Raw genomic sequence first — 18,118 nt, 5'->3', positions numbered from 1 at the left:
CCACTGCGCCACACGCCAACAAAACTTTTTACATGAGTACAAAAACAAATTTGAAAAAGATTGTACGCGCACTCTCCTTGTCTGGTACTTTCGCCCCCTGATAAGATATAATCCATCAAGCATTGTTCAAACTTCTTTAATAAAGAACAGAAGAAGCAACAACGAACAAAATTAAAACTCCGTGACAAGTCACCAACCCATCTTCTTTTACAAGTTTCGTTTTCCTCAAAGAAACAAAGAAATAGGTATATTAATAATAAAATAAAATTTTAGGAAGCAAAACACGAGTGGGACTAAAAACGAAATTTTAAGCTAAACAAATTCACCGAGAATTATCCGTCAACGGAATCTGGACAATCATAAAACGTTAATGCAAATCCCTAGAAAGAAAAAGTCTCGTAGAAGCATTTTAGACACGATTAAGCAATCAGTTTGCTCTTTTAATTAAAACACTTTGTTTACGCTGCCGGCCTTACAGCGACTTTGATAAATTACCGAGAATTAAAAGAGATTCGGCTTTCCTATCGCCTCTTCTTCATCTAAAATGTCTGCCGTTTGATTATATCGGATTTTACGTCATGCCTGACATGGTATTAATAGCATTTGATATTAACAGCTTGATTATGCATTATACTTCATTCTCAAAATAACTCTTCAAAACTCACTCATCCTTTCTTACATATTGGTCACATAACTTTCTTATTATTGATCGTATTTCTATGCCCATACAAAGCTAACATTCATACAAGCTATATCATTATTCTTTTGACCAGCAAACAACGAAAATAAGTACCTGAACCCCCATCACAAGAAATTTATGGCGCGTAAAAATAACTCAGTGAAAATAATGATCAAAAATCACACCCGTGGGGGCCATCTCTAGTCTCCCTATTAACGTTTTCAATATTAATATTCTTTTACGGAATAAACAAAACTATTCACTTCCTAGAAAAGTTTCCTCAAGTTGAAACTGCTCAATAAAAGAATAACAGCTTCAAGTATCGGTTGTTTACGCGCTGTTGGCCTTTGAAACAAACTCAAATGAAAAAGATTCGCCTATCATTAGGTATTGTGCAAATTACGTGTACTAAAAAGTTTTTTGTACTAGTGTTCAATAACAATTTTTCTCTGTAATCAAGAACATCGGAAAATACTTTTTCTTCAACACTTTGTTTGCTGTTATTATGGAGTAAGCAATAAAATGTCGTAGTAAGGATTCCACTAGACTAGTACTATGATTTTTTGAATTATTTTATTATCTGGGAATTAATAAAATCTTTAACATTTTAAACCGTGGGTTTTATGTGAAAAAACCCATAGTGACCTGGAAAGGATGTCACGGCCATAGCCATAAACAATAAAAGAAAAAAAAGGCAACACCACCTGAGGATACATTTGTTAAAAATCGATGAAGGTGCAGTAGTGTATCGTGACAGGTTGCCAGCCCATAGCAATAAAAACACCCTTTTCTTTAGTAGACTTTTACGACTTCCACAAGACAATATATTCTGTTTTTCTTTTCTTGTATACCTACTCGCATGCTTTTAAGAAAGTCATGTAGCAAAACACTGCTGAAAATGAACACATTTAGCAGATTGCGTATAGGCACTTCATGGAAACCTCCAGGAGTTCCGCGTAAATGTAAATTATAGTTCCACTCAAAGAACTTAAATGTGGGATATATAAACAGGTTTGAATAGAGCCTTCAAATACCCCTAATAGCATTACGGAACCTGCGTGGCACAAACAAAATCCAATAGAAAAAGTAATGAGTACCTTTTCATTTTCTTTTACGTACAACTTATAAAAAATAAATTTTAACTATTAAACCTTTACTTCAAGAAACGGAAAATAGTTTTGATAGTTTACATTATCAAATTGAGCATAAATTCATGGTCTAAGTACTAACACTACGTGTCATCACGAACACCAATTTTACATTAGAACGCGTACGCGGTAAAAGCAAAACGAATGAATGCTCTTTATCCGGTCTCTATAAAGGAAAGGTTGAATTAGCGAGGCATCGGTGCTCTTTGGGCCTCAACGGACGAATAAGTATTGATATTTAGGGTGAAAGTTCAAGATAAGATAACGCCCTTTGTTTACTTATTAATTGAACGTCCTTTTATCTAACAAGAGCTTTGTAACGAATGTGATGTAAAAAAGGGAATGTTATAAGTTTATGTTCCTGTTTTGTAGACACAGAAATCAGAATACTGATAATATCTTCTTGATATAGGTTGTAAGCTATGTGAGACCCCATCCGAGTAAATTAATAGACATTCGGTTAACTTTCACCCCCTACAACTTTTAAACGACTCAACCGATTTTCATTAAACCTGTCTGAAAACACTCGCACTTATGTCACAGTCGCAGTCAGTCAGACAGACACGTCAAACAGATAACGCCCTTCTTTTCGCGTGGGGGGTTAAAAATATAACTACAAACTTTAAATAAATCCTACAAACAGTCATCATCATATTTTCAAAATTAAGTCCTAGAATCCAAAGTATAGTGCACCGATTTTTAAATACACTCTAATAACTTTTCCCTTTGCTATTTAAAAGACATTTGTTTTCTAGAGAAACTGTGATTTGTATACAACTGTGACCCAACTATGTTGACAATGTAACGGCCGCATACAAACAATGGCTCGTGACATGACTGTACGTTAGAACTTTGCGTTACAAATTAATTGATTTTGCTTTAGATTTAGATGGCCATTGTACTCGGCAAAATGCTACATGCATACATAATATTATGCCTCTTATACCCGAAGGTGTAGACAGACGTGTATGAAAATATTCATTCACGTTTCGCCAATAACAAGGTTAGCCCCATGTAACAAGGGGCGAGCAAATTGCCAATGGGACGTTAATAAACTCCGGAATTTCTATTGAGAAACATTCGAATATAAATCAGGAATAGAACCCGAGACCTTATGATCAATAGTCGCTCGCAACAAAGACTGTACATATTACTAACAGTTATTTTAAGTATGGAGCAACATAATTCCAGTGCTTATTGGAATTTCATATTACATCTTGTTAAGTGAAGAAGAAAAATAGTGACGAATTCTTTTCAGCCTTCTTACTTTCGCACGTCAAGAATTTTATCGATCAATAGCTAACATAATATAAAAGTATACTAAAAGATTTAAAAGATTAATGCCTGACAGAGAGCTCAATGCACAACAAAGAAAACATAATTCAATAAAACGCATCGACAACTTTTAATGCGAACTCTGGGCACATATTTCTCTTAAGAAAAACATAACAAAAACTTTATCTTTCTATCTTTTCTACAATATTGCAAAGCCAAACAATGTCATACTTCACATTTGTTAGAAAAATCTTCTATATTAATTTCGTCCTATGAAATAAATCTACATTGTCACCCATAGAAAAAAGCACTCAATGTGATTATCAATCCATCTTCCTTCGACCACGTTTCGATAAAACTGTCATACAGTTCATCTCACTTAAAACTAAATACTTTCGTAATCCAATCTCTTCACAATGCCGGTATACATATACCTACACGACGTCCAATAACATAGATTGTAATCGTTCTCATACGTTCAAAGTTCAATTCCCAATCTTATCCGATTTAGGGGTTCGAAAACAACGATCATACTCAGTGTACGTGAAATTCCTAGTACGATTCCACAGAGGCGCTAGCCAATTTGGCTTTATTGTATTTGTTTACAGTTTAAATATCGCAATTCCACGTTTAGTTTTCTTTATTCCATCGCATGTATTGTTTGCTAACAATGAAGGAGTACTGTATTTTTACGATTGCTGTACCATTTGCAAATTTATTGGAAGACCGCCTTTTCTAAATTGAATTTTCTCTTTCGATACTCGTAGGAAAATCTTTTGAAAACTTTTACATTATTGTCCTAAAATGTTCATTAACAATTAACCACTTACTTAACTTAAGCTCTAACAGTGTAAACATGTAAAAATACGTAATTTTTTATATGTTTTACATAATTTTGGCTAATCGATTTGCTTAGTTATCTCCCTACATTGGACATTAAAGCAATTACAACGTTATCAGGTAGTTCGAAGTGTTCCCGTTGTGGTACCCGACATCAATTTAAAGGGAGAACAATACGACTTCGCCCCCGTAATTCCATCTAACACCTAAGCGTTTTTCGATCGCACATTATACGAGGGCTATTCGGCAGATAAATAAACGGTTCGCCGTTAAATCGTACACATTGTTCGGCCTCTTTATGACCTTTTATAAACACCAGTAGACGTTACCACGGTCTTAATTTTAAACGTCGCCGTTTTCAAAATTTATATAACATTAGCCAATAAAAAACTTCGTTAAGCTATCACGGAATTAACTTTACGGTACGGTTTTACTGCTTCGGATATTTAAAAATTATCAAATTTACATTAAAAATATATCAGGCTGAACGGATTTCTGGATTTCATTTGCGGATTTAACGCGGTACTGTAATGAGATCAAAACATTGCAGCGAATTTGTCGGTACGACATCTATTTTCACGGTTTCGCACAGGATTCACACTCCACGGTACAGACAGTGTACGAGTTAATTATAAGTTGCGGATCTGTTCCTCGTGTCTCCGGGAACTTCTTGAATACTACTTACTTAGCATACCGAACCGGAGATGCACGACTTTGTACCGAATAATTTTATAATGCAATAGCACCGAAGCGCTCAAAAATACATATTTCATATTGCAGATAAACTCCACTCGTACTTTCAAATTATATTCGTTCTTGAATACATTACGGAAGATGAAGCGAGTAACTCGTTGGTAGCTACTGACTGCATAACAATTTGTTAGATTTGTTTCGGTTTCAAGGGTCATTGCCGAAATAAACAGTCGAAAAGAATTCAACAGTTTTATTTTATATTTTTAATAACTTTGAAAAGGTTCGTTCGTTTTTATTTTAGAATTACCACCACGTGTGGCCAGTAACGGCGCATTCATTCATTGTCACACATGAAATGTCGCTGCTAACAACACCTGTTTCAAATTTTTCCACGGTTTTTTTAAACAAAGCCCCTATTCGCGAATACGAATAATACATACGTCGGTGTCATTCGCGCCTGCGATACGACGTATAGGAGTTGATAAATGACATCATTTATTCCATCGTGTACCCTTCCGCAGAGCTCGTTGTACAACGCGCGTGTGTCCGCACTTGATATATTAATCCAATCCACGGGACTGAAGCCGTATATCGAAATATGCATTATCTAAACATGCCGGTGGAAATGTTCTAGTAATTAACGTGGCAATCTATAGCAGAGGAAACAGATCATTTACATATCCACTGTAACTTAACCTCTGTTAATGCATAATAATATTATGCTTCAAGAAATTAACGATACACAAAACTTTAGTATGGAACTACTTAAATACGTTTGAACATAAATATTCCCAGCTAAAAGGAGGTAACAAATTTTCTAGCCAGTAAAACACCATTTTCCTAAAGTCCCACTAAAGTCGTGAGATCTCTTCACGTTTGAGCTATAAAACACGAATTGAGCAAGTGTAGTGAGTTCTGAGCGCTGTGCCAAATGTCCACAAACTTCACAATTTAAGAATAGACGGACGTGATGCACGACATCTGCACTGCAATTGATACGTTTGCTTTGCAAAGTGTTTGTAACCGACTATGTACCTCTAAGTTAGCGAGTGAACCGCTGTAAATAAGACAACTGCATTTCTTATCTAGGTAGGTACACATTATTATAGAAAATGATTGAATACATTATTGAAGTGTTGTACCTGCATACTTTATTAACTTTTTTTGCTTTTATTTATAAGACAATATGTGAAATAAGACCTAGTAAATAACGGTATAATAACATGAAGAATCATTATTGGATAACTACTTACTAATAAGTTAAGTTTAATCACGGGGAATTCGGGCTTTATATAAGACTGCATTTTACTATTCTCTAATATCAATAATAATTGAATAAATATTGTATGTAATATGGTGATTCCTAAAAAATATTATTATTATTATAGTAAAATTCAAAGTCCTAGGTCCAGCTTGAAGTGATCGGGATCCCTTAAAATGGTTTTGAGGCGCAATCCCTAGAGTTCAACGTACCCGAATATTGGTTGTGGCTCCTGACAAATGACGTTATTTACGCGATGCCCACAAACCCGTTAATATAAAAACCACGGGCAGATTACTTCGGTAAGTGCTTTTGTGCCTGTATCAATTGCGTTGCGACAGATTTCTACCTACCAACAGCCACGATTGTGGTTTAAGTTGCGATTCAACACCCAACATAGCTAATTAATTATTTAAGGTACTTACTAAGTAGGTACTATTAGTATCGTACACTACCTTATTTAAATAGATAATAGATAGTAAACATTCATTACAATATTTGTTAATTATCATCTCTTATTAGGTTTTACAATATTTTAAAAAAGTTATAAAAAAAAATTTGATCAAATTTTATGTAACTTTGTCCGGTTTAATACGATGAAGGATTTAAAAATTAAAATTTATTGGTTTACGGCTTACATGGGAACTTACGAAAAAAAACCGTACACGATAGTAAACACTTTAATTATTTTAGGCTAGCAACACTCAAACCTGCAAATGACGTCTAAATTGACCTGTCAATCCTGTCGTTACGGGAAAATAAACAGTAAACAACACTTTTATTAGTTGTCCAAAATACAAGTTCCAACAAGAAATAATTCGTTAAAATGTGGAAAAAATGCAAAGATGAATTCTATTTTAAGTTTACACAAGATGGTCAAAGCTTTGAAATAAGTGTAACAGATTATTTAACTATATGGACTGCAATGTTTACAGAAAAAGCTTTCATAGCACAACTTAAGGTAATTTCCCTTATTATTGTTTTAAATCACTGTGTTTTTACATCTCAATAAGTCTAATAATACAATAGCATACTTAAAACCCACTACAGTATAAATTAATGCTGCAAATACAATCTTGTGTGTGTGTTTCTCCTTCATATTGCCCTTAATGGTGACCCAAAACAGAGTTATGATCTCTCCCTAAATCACCCTATCCTTGAGGAACAGCAGTCCTTAAAAATAATAATAAATAAATAAATAATAGATATAATTGGTCAACTCACACATTCATCTGATTCAACCCAAGCAGAACTTGTACTATGGTAACCAAACAACTGATAAACATACTTCTAAATACATACATAGATACATTAACAACCAGGCACAGAACAGATACTTGTGCACATCACTCAAATATTTGTTCTGGGTGAGTTGTTCTGTACTTAATTTGAAATATCGACAATTAATTTAACATATTTTCCTTCTTATAGGATAGCAATGATGGATTAGAAATAGACAACAATGAGTTAGTACAAAAAGGTTTATATTTATTAACAAACTGGGAAAATCTGCAAGGAGGCCTAAGTATAAGAAAAGAAGAAAATGGTAATAGTTTGTTTATTTGTTTGAAACACAAATTTGGATATCCCTTTCGATTAGAATGTAAACTTTTGAAGGGCTCTTCGGAATCTGTAAGTATTAAATTAATAACTTTAAGCTTGTGCTAATAAGCTTATTAGTTATAATATTAACTGAAACTATTGCTTTATTTTAATGTACCTAAGGGTATCCAACAGTCTGTTTTTATTGTGTCTCTATGAACAGCTTTTTATTGTACATGTGCCGAATCAATTATATTCAATCTAAATTGCTTCACATTTGACTGGTTGACTTATGTTTAGTTAGTGAATTAATCAAAATATTATACATGCAGGAATACTGCAGGAAATTAATATTAACTGTATTGTGTTAAACTTAATATTATGTATCCCATTTTATCATTCTCTGATTGGAATTTTGGAGTTACAACTGAAGAAAAAAACAATTTGAACTGCTCTAACAAAATAATAATAATTTTCTTGTTTTTCAGTACTTTGAAAAGGTGACTAAGCCACTGTTGAAAACAATTGGGGACTTAAGGTCAAGTCAGTCAGAGTTGAGAAGACTTCTCATTAAAAAAGACAAAGAAATTGAAGAATATAAGTTTCATGTTAAAATTGATGCTTGTGAGTAATTTTATTCATGCATCTTTACAAACATAACTATGTTGTGTAAACTCCATGTCAAAAACATTTCACTATAATGTAGTTCAATTTTGTAAGAATCATACTTTCAAAATACTTATCCCTGGATTTTTTTCCTTTCAAAATATTTTTCCTGTACATGCAAAATTTATTGCAAGGTTTTAATTTTTTATTTATTTATATCACAAATTTGATATGCACCTCGCAAACAAGTATTTCTTGTAAAATGTCACTAGTTCAATGTCTCAATCAATTATGTATCAGTCACAATAAACATACCATTATTTACATACTTGCAGATCGTTTCAAAACTCCGACTTACCATGACGATGAGCACATGAACCAATTTAGAATGTATGAAGAAAACTTTGGATCTGCGGATATACCAACACAGTTACTGGAGAAATCTGCTAATGTACCTGAAAAGATTGAAGTGTAAGTAGTCTATTATAATAAAAAATCATAATAATTGGTGATTACAGTTCTGAAAATCCTTTTAATTTATACAGCTAAGCTTCACCATATTAAAACTTCAAAAGTATGTTGTGTTATATGTGTGTTTTTTATTCAATTCCATAAATTTTGTTTTTAAAACTGTCATTCGTAGTAAATATTATTTGTGATATAAAAAAAAATTCACTCCCAACCCACACTTTGCCAGTGTGGTGGACTCAAGGCTTCTCTCATTTAAGAGACCCTTGCGTAGTAGTGTAACAGTAACAAGCCCACAATATCCAAAAACAATAATCCTGCTCTCTGTTCCGAATACTTAAACATTAATTTGTAATACTTTCAGTAAAAAAGAACCTATTGAACAAACAAACAAAAGAGTACCAGAATCAACTACTGTTAAACAAGAACCGACTACTGTCAAATCAGAACCAGGGAATGTAAAACCGGAGCCAATGCAAATAAAGGAAGAACCGCATACTCCAGTACTGGAAGAGCCTTCTCAACCAATAGTAGCTCCCACTGTCAGCTGCAAACAAGAATTAGTCAAAACAGAGAGACAGGCTAGTCAAAATGATCGTAGGAAACGAATGAAGAAATTGAATTATTGATACCAAAGATTTGATAGATATTTAGAATGGATTTAATGAAATGTTTTTTTTTTTTATTTAAGTATTTTACAGTCAACTTTGGTAACAGTGAATCATTTGGGTAACATAGAACGTTGGAATTTGAACTAGTTTCGATTATTTTTTCATATGAAACCAACACAATTTATAAAAGTTTGCAAAACTAAAATTAATCTTTATCAATATATTGTATTGTATAATTAAAAATAATCGAAACTAGTTCAAATTCCCATGTTCAATGTTACCCAAATAATTCAAAGTTACCCAAGTTGACTGTATCTTATTATGGATTTATAGAATTAGATTATGGATTGTTTTTTTTTTTATTATTTGATTATATAATATATGGAAACTAACACGAACATGCATTTTGCGTTAGATGGCTTGACGCTTCAACGCAGGTGACACTGGCTGTGGTCGTAAGCTGATTTTTGACTTGCCTTACTCAGTTGCGACATCTGCCATTTTAATCTGTGCCGAAATGTCAAGCAATCTAAAAGTAAAATGTATGTTTGTGATAATTCTTCAATAGTACATATAGACATGTTTTAATGGACTGATAAATTACTTTGTAAAGATGGATTAGTGATAGATTCCGTATTATACGATTTTATGTTAAATAATATATTATATTATTATGATACTTAAAATAATTTAGTTATAACTTTACTCTTTTACTTCTTACTGTTTCTTTACTATACTTTAGAATAAGTACCTTTGCATGCTGGGACAGGTCCTAATTAATTATATTCTTTGATTTCTTATACTGTAACATTTGTATGATAAACTTTATCACGCAAACAATTTGATTTAGTAAATCTTCAAATTATAGTACTAATTCAGTTGTGTAACCCAATTTATTGTAGAAATTGGAAATTGAAAGATAATAAAATATTTTTATATTAAAACTTTATTATACATTGAACTGTTAAAAACTAGTATTAGATTAGTTGTGCTAGTGTATAAAATATTACATCTAATGTGACATATTGGAGTATGATGAATGCATAACAAAAACTTTATTAATATATTGCAATACATATTTTTTACAAACTACCTATTTATAAAGCCTTATTAACTTAAATTGATGGAATAGGTATAGACGGCGCCAAACAACTTGAACATAATTTGCTGTATTAGAAATTAAACAGAATGTAGACCCAGTGCAGAGGACACTTGGTTGGCTGTTATAGCAGCAAAACTGTTATTCCTAAACTGACCTAAAAATCGTTCACTAAGATGTAGCGAAATTGTTCAAGTTGTTTGGCGGCACCTATATATTGTTTGCATTTGAATACTAAAACATCGCTTAAATTTAAGTTTCTCTCAATAGTAAGATGCACTCACGCTAAAGCAATGATTAACAAGGTGTTACGCGCATGTCCTAGCGGGGAACGATTTGCAATTAATTAACCCTATTTCGGACAACGTTTAGGTCTATACAAATCTAGTGACAAGAAAAATAAATGATGTTTTAATATTCAGCTTTATATTATCATTTAATTTTGTGAAATCAAAACGTACAGTTGCACATTTTCTCACGCACGAATTTAGTATTTGTCTCGCTCTTTCTCGAAAGCAACCGGTTAGGGGTGTTCATAATTAACGTGAGGTGTTTTTTTTTAATTTTCTGATAATATTTTTTTATTTCAATCAGACATAAAAGTGGGTTATATTTGCCGGGACCCCTCCTCTTTCCGCCGTAGTATTAGATGAGATTTGACTCGACCCTTCCCCCCTTTTAACACCTCACGTCATTTATGGACGCCCCCTTAGGTAGAGTAAGACGTACACACACTCATGTAAAGAATAGGTAAAGGAGAATATATTTGCGACAAGGCATTAATTCGTTGTATAACTATCTTAGTTATATCGTTTACAAACGTTAAGTGGAGACTTTTCAACATTTAAATTTATGTTCAATTGAAAAATTGTATATTTTGCGTTTCTTTTGCTTAATCGCGTTAAAAACAATGTGATGATGTATCATAGTAATAAATAATGTACTATAGTCGTGTTATTTTTCACACAATTCTAAACATCCTAAGTAAAGAGCAATGGTGTAGCCGCGCCAATTAACTTTATGTGTCTGAATATAGCAACTGATCGTAAGTAAGAACGCGGCTGCTGCATCTTCATAATTAATACAGTCTTCTCTTACAACTCATGTTTTAATACTTCCGCGCGACTTGTTGCTACATTCAGACATAATAATTTATATAGTGCGTATTATAAATACGACTTTATAATTTAAATGATAAGGTACAATATTGCTTATGAATGTTTTACTCAATATACAAATCAGTTATTGCACTGTCCAGCAGTTATCTTGGGACCAGCCCGGAGATGACGACATTTTCTCTATTCGATTCTTGATGGTCATTATGAAATAGCGTATCGTTTAATAACTATAAAGCGGTGAAACTGAGTGTTAGTGTTTTATGATATTAAAAATACTGAATGATATAAGTGAGTGTATTTATGTAAAGTATAGTTAACCATGTTATGTGAAATTATACCATTTATTTAGGAATAGCCAGTGTAAAGCTATTAATTATCTACAACAAACAAGCATTTTAAGGATTTTAGTAAAAATGAATCAGTTTTCTATCTGACTGCATTGGCAGATTCTCCCCGTTTTTCCGATTTTACTGCCATTTTCAATATAATTTCAAACAATTAGCTACACATTTCCAGAGAGTATTAACGTAACCTTTTGATCAAAATCATATTATACGAAGCTCTTCTCCAATAAGATCGCATTAGTTGCAACGTTTTGCCCGATGGGAATGCAATTATTAATAACAAACGCATCTATTACAAATCGACTCCTAATATGTTTTAAATTCGTTAGATATAAAGTGCTTTGAGTCTATATTTGCTGAGCAAGTCTGATAGTCGCGTAGGCTTTATTTAAAATACATTTAACCTACAACATTAAAGGCCTTCTCAGTGTGATTTTTGATTAAAAACTTAACAAAACAAGATAAATAGCACCAGCACTTTTTACAATTGATAAGGATTACCCCCGGTTTCTGAGTACATTTAGTGGTAGTTTATCTCTTCAATAGCGTTTTTTTTTATATGAGTTTTGACACTATTGAATAGATAAACTACCGTTAAGTGTACCTACCCTAGAAACCGGGGGTTAGTCGTGTTAAATTTGACTTCATTCGGTCCGAATTTAATGAAGTAATATACTAGGTATTCTCATCGCTAGTCGCCTCAGGAAAACCGCTAAATGAACGCCCAATCTCACAGCATATGAATAAGTGTAAGGGAACTTGAAAAAGTGACAAGTAATGTACGAAAACAACTGTCAAAATTTCAACAGATTAGCTGATCCGATACAAATCCATGAGAGGTGAAACTGGGCCCTAATATAATTTTGCGATTGTTGATTTTGTTTATTTGCGATGTAGAAACTCAGTCTTAAAAATGAGTCGGTTCATGCAATCTTTGTTGAGGTGCATATTTAGTTCAAAATATTATGTCATCTGATTGTGTCGTATTCTTATTGCATTCATAATATCATCTACGTTTTAAATATCTACTATTTTAAGTTTTTATGAAGAGAGAGGCTATGTTAACAAAGATGTGGGTATCTTATATTAATAAATTATTTAGAGTAGGTAGGTAGATATCTTGCCAAAAGGAACTTGGTCAAACAATAATGTACCTAAATGATACTCTATTTGTGAAAGTTGAGTTCGAAATCGTCCTAAAATTGACTTAGAGCAAATCTATTAATATTATGAAGTCGACAGATCACTACGATTAGTATTGAAATCTACAACTATGCTAACTTATTCCACGTTATATAATATCACTCAAAATTCACAAATAACAAGAATCTTTACTCTACAAACTGCAACTATTTTTATAAAATACTTTACTATCAACTGGCTTGAACAAAATTTTACTATAGCGCGATTCTCTACCACTATCGAGTATCGACTACCGGCTAGGTTTCGAAAAAAAATGTATGGAAAGCTGATCAGCGCCTCTAGCGGGGCCCGGAGAAACTATTTTCGCAGTACATTTCAAAACTCAAACTGTCGATACTCAATAGTACCGACTGTAGAGAATCACGCTACTGGCTGGTCTATTTATCGACTAACAAACGTATTATACAATCCTACTAGCAGAGGGACAAACTACCTACTTTGTATGAAATACTTAGCTTGTCCCTCCCTGCTTGTTTAAATAACAAAATGAAATAAACGCATTTGAAATATCTGTGTAGTAACTAACAACAAACTACAAATTCGTGGTTAATTTCTTAATTCCTCTCAGAACAACAAACATCTTTTGTTAGGTACACAGATATTACTAACGGTTTTCATTTAAAATAAGTATTTGATAAAACTGGTGCATTCAGAAATTGCGATAGATCTTATACGCAAGTTAGCACACACAATGCATGAAGCTTAGGTACCCTCTCACCGATCGACTACCTTCAAAACCATTTCAAATATTACAATTAAAAAGGAACTAACTAAAATCCTAAACTATTATTACGGTAAGAGGGTTTTTAAGACGCAAGGAAAATGTTTCCCGATTGGTCAATGTATTGTATTAACTGACCAATGATAAAACACTTTCTTCATCTCAATGCGGGGTTTGGGTCGTTGCCAATATTCACATCTGATTTACAGATTATTACAACTATATTACTTACTAAATCTAAGAGAGAAGTGCTTAAAACGTCTTCAAAAACGGTATAATATTGGCTTAATTTTATTTAATTTCTACGAGATTCTGCCCTTATTTGTCACATTCAGACATCTTGTCATCTTAACCTAGTCTTTCGAGATCCCTTCGTGGTAACATTGATTATAGCAAACGATTTTATTCTTTATTATTAAAGTTCATTAGTGTTGAGAAAAATGCATCATTTATTTTCCTAGTCTTTTCCTTTTCCCTGGTAATGGTCTTTACATGGTTTTTTTCCATGATTTATACACGAGCACTATAATATTTTCCCCGTTTTTATTTTTTAAACTATCAATAGTTTAAACCTCTATCCTGCTGCTTAACACTCATTAAGGGCAGAACTGAAAATATTTTCTTCTGTGCCATTTAGTTGGACCTAGCTTTCTACATGAACTTCTTGATTAATCAAGATTTTTTCTAACACCAATGAACTATATTTGGAATCTGTATATCAGATGGAAACATGGCTACATTACAACAGGGTGTCGCAGTCTACACGAATGCTAGAATGATAAGAACATTAGGCTAACAACTACATTTTGACACATTAGCATCCGATTCCGATTCAGATTCGGCCTTTATCACGTTGTCCCTCTCTTTCAACTCGAAAGCGTCCGCCTGGAAAAATAAACATAATAGAAGAACATATTATTATATACAACAGAAATATATATCTGAATAGATTGGTAAAATCTAACGAAAAGCCTTTTAACTACTACGGCTAGCAAGTTTCCTCAAAATTATATCTTTTTGCATTGTGAATATTCTTCAACCAATAATAGAAATACAACCGTTTAAAATCTCGTTACGAACAAGACCTCATTTCACAAGGTATTCACAAACACAATCAACAAACATTAACCTAGCTAAACTTTAGATCATAAAATGAAAAAGTCGATAATGAGGTTCCATTTGCAACCATTTCACGCTAAATACCTAGAAAAGTTTCTTGATGACGTTATTAATTAAATATCGATGCTATTACTCACCTTAGAATCCCTGTATTCGCGTATTTTCCTGGCTAATGTAAGAAACGCTTCCTCGATGTTGATGTTGTTTTTACACGATACTTCGAAGAACGGCATATCGAAGTCATCCGCTATCTGGAAATCGATGTTTTATTGCATTTAGTAGTCGCTTCTAATCTTTACACCTACTTACTTATATTCTAGCGCACATGAGTCACCAAACATCCTGTTCAAAAGATGTGTAACTTTAAACCAATTTTCAGAACGATAATCATCGCAATCATAGAAAAGTCTTTGAACAAATATTTTAATTCTTAAGTCCTCTTGGTAAAAAAACGACCAGAACTGTATTAAGAGCAATTCTTTGTGTAGTTGTTTGAAATTTGATTGTCGTTACAGCAGTGTACCTAGTCATAAAAATGTCTTACCTTTTGGCCTCTCTCCTTAGGGACAGCCCTCTGATTCTCGTGCACATCGCACTTGTTACCAACTAGCACCTTAATCACATCAGGAGATGCATACTGTAAAATAAATCATCGATTTAATAAACCCATTCCACGAAATTATTAGAATACAACTGTCGTTTCAGAAATGGCTTGAATACCTACTAGTTTATAAAGTCTATTACTATCCTGGTACCTATATCTATTTCCTTAATGTGAACCACTGGAAATATCCTCCGCTTTGACTATGTACCATTAAGTTGATAAACAAATCTACAAAGGTTTGACTAGCCTATGATAATGTGGAATAATGTCGTGGTTCAACCACGTAAATACATTCCCATAAAATGATACGCTTCATGGTCATTATGGTTTGTATAACTCATAGCCATTAGGCAAAGATAGGTAAATAACATGATGATATGAAACAATCAATAATTCACGTTAACGATTCGAGTTTTGTTAGACGAGGACATTGTTTCACTATAATCATAAGCTAGTCAATCCTTTGTATGTATGTTTATCAACGTAATGATACATAGTTATATCTCAAGTACCTATCTGCAATTTATTACGGGCCAACTACGGGAACCCGACCGTATTGCTATATCACCTAAAGGAATAAAGCCCGCAGCCTGTCGGTGAAGACTCCGACTTTGCTATTTTTTATTTCATGACGAAAATACCAATGACATGAGTATCCTTTATTTTATTATTTGCTATCCTCAACAGCCGTACTCCACCATTGAGCAACTCTCACTCAAATTGCCTCTCCATGAAAAATATTCAACCGAAAGCGTTACAACTTACAAGCCTCATATCTGTAGAAACAATTGAAACTACTCCAGCTGCTTCAAGCATTATCAAAAAAAGCTTACCTCTTGAATATTCCGGAGCCAATAAGACAGATGGTTGAAAGACTCCAGATTGGTGATATCATACATAAGTATAATGCCCATGGCGCCTCGGTAATACGCCGTGGTTAGTGTTCGAAACCTCTCTTGGCCGGCCGTGTCCCATATTTGTAGTTTGATTGGCACACCGTCTAGGTTTATTATCTTCTGTTTGAAATCTATGCCTGCAAATGTGATTTAAGTATGGACTTAAATGGGGTGAAATCAATACGATTATTACTAACTTATTTTATTGAAAGTGATTACCAACTTGGTAGTTGTAGGTCGAATTACTATTTGGAATCTGTACTTTGTTTATAAAATGTTGTATTTAAATACATTTTATTACGTTTGTTACTCTAATATTTTACTTTCGATTAGATATCTAACTTAAAGATTTCTGACATAGTGCCTAAAACAAAAAATAACGTAACGCGGATAAAATCTGTTTGCCATAATAAAATTACTAGGTACACAACCAGCTGCCATCGAAGCCTGTAACCATTTACTAGTAAAATAAAATAATTATCACGTCTATATTTTTACGGAAAAGACAAAGAAAAATTAACTGTCAGGTAAAGACATTATTTTGTTTATTAAACTCTTAATTATTTAGTAAAATTGATCTATTACCACAGAATAAGTAATAGAACAGTGACTGACGTGCAGTCGATTGAATACACGTAAAATACATTTTTAATGGTAATTTTGATGATTTCTATTGCTCAATTTTGCCTTTTACATCTCATACACGAAACTATAGTAAGATAGTCTCAAAATAGACGACCGATAGCGAGAAAACCAATATTGATCTACCTTTCTGACTTTCCAGTATGCATTACATTGCAGCTGGCGTTAGTAACTCAGCTGTAGCACAATGGTTCGAATATTAATTATAAGCAGTGTATAGGGTTTTAAAAACATTTCGATTTTGACATGTTTGCGCAATTGACTCGAAACAATGCAACTGGCAACCTGAAGAAGATGCTTAAATATTAAATTAGAAATTCAACGCAGTATGCACAATATTGTAAATAGTGTTATTCTAATTAAATTACGTACGTACGGTTGGGCAGTGACTCGTAACTGTACAGAATGTGGAAATGGAAGTCTTGCACATATAAATATTTAAAAGACTATTCCACCTCGTGCGCCCCATTGTTTTCTACACTACATCCGCAATATACAACATAATCCTGGATTGTTGAACTACAAAAGCCACTAAATCACAGCATCACCTGTCTTCACAAAGGCTCATAAAACTAAAAATAAATACTTCACTCACCTATTGTAGATATGTATATATCGTAATACCTCTCGTCACAATATCTATGCACTATACACGTTTTGCCAACATTTGAATCACCTAAAACTAACAGTTTATACGTAGCAGAAAAATCTAAAGCCATTTTTTGTTTACTTTGTTGTTGGTACGCGAGCCGTGGCCCAAAACACAGGTCGAACTGTCAAAGTGAGAAAAATCAATGAGGGTATGTGCGCATGTGCGGGTTCGCCCGTTGACTTGCCTTGCAACAAGTAACTATATAATAGTAGAAATAGTCTTCTTCGACTTGCGATCTATTGCAAGGTGCCTATCGCATTATATTGTTTAACTGTATGTGTACACGAAGTTGTTAGCTTGCATAAATTGTAGTCTTATGTATAAATTAACTGTAGATACGCAAGAACTACTTGTGTAATTAACTCAGTTGGTCGACGTAAAATTTTGCTTCGTTATGGACGAGTGCGCATAAACTATCAATGTTTTATTTCGTAATATGTTTGACAATAGATAATTATATGAATATTCTAGATGACTAACTCACTTCTATGTAATGTTACGCGATGATTCAAACGATAAAATATTTTTGAAAGTAGGACAAAACTTATTTATGATGATATGCCTAGTTAATAATCGTGTTAGTACGACGACGTTTAA

At 33.2% G+C, this 18,118-nt stretch overlaps 2 protein-coding genes across 3 annotated transcripts; one reads left to right on the top strand and one right to left on the bottom strand.

Annotated features, from left to right (window-relative positions):
- The first annotated feature begins 6,635 nt into the window (after positions 1 to 6,635).
- Positions 6,636 to 11,170, top strand: LOC142973587 (uncharacterized). The gene is made up of 5 exons (XM_076115436.1): positions 6,636 to 6,857; positions 7,328 to 7,528; positions 7,927 to 8,062; positions 8,380 to 8,515; positions 8,877 to 11,170. Exons 1-5 carry the CDS (start codon positions 6,723 to 6,725, stop codon positions 9,139 to 9,141), a joined length of 873 nt encoding a protein of 290 aa, XP_075971551.1. The 5' UTR covers positions 6,636 to 6,722; the 3' UTR covers positions 9,142 to 11,170.
- On the bottom strand, positions 10,052 to 17,775 carry RabX4 (RAS oncogene family member RabX4). Of its 2 annotated transcripts, none has more exons than XM_076115437.1 (5): positions 17,465 to 17,775; positions 16,165 to 16,364; positions 15,272 to 15,364; positions 14,865 to 14,978; positions 10,052 to 14,493 (listed from the first exon to the last, which is right to left on the bottom strand). In XM_076115437.1, the coding sequence occupies exons 1-5, from the start codon at positions 17,586 to 17,588 to the stop codon at positions 14,401 to 14,403; spliced, it is 624 nt and encodes a 207-aa protein (XP_075971552.1). In that variant the 5' UTR covers positions 17,589 to 17,775; the 3' UTR covers positions 10,052 to 14,400. The 2 variants fall into 2 exon arrangements, with proteins under 2 accessions (XP_075971552.1, XP_075971553.1); XM_076115438.1 differs by lacking the exon at positions 17,465 to 17,775 and adding an exon at positions 17,242 to 17,382.
- Between the last annotated feature and the right edge of the window lie 343 nt (positions 17,776 to 18,118).

Source organism: Anticarsia gemmatalis, chromosome 6 (genome assembly GCF_050436995.1).
Source record: "Anticarsia gemmatalis isolate Benzon Research Colony breed Stoneville strain chromosome 6, ilAntGemm2 primary, whole genome shotgun sequence".
Taxonomy (NCBI): domain Eukaryota; kingdom Metazoa; phylum Arthropoda; class Insecta; order Lepidoptera; family Erebidae; genus Anticarsia; species Anticarsia gemmatalis.
The sequence above is the reverse complement of the archived record's forward strand: the minus strand, read 5'-3'. Positions and strand labels throughout refer to the sequence as shown.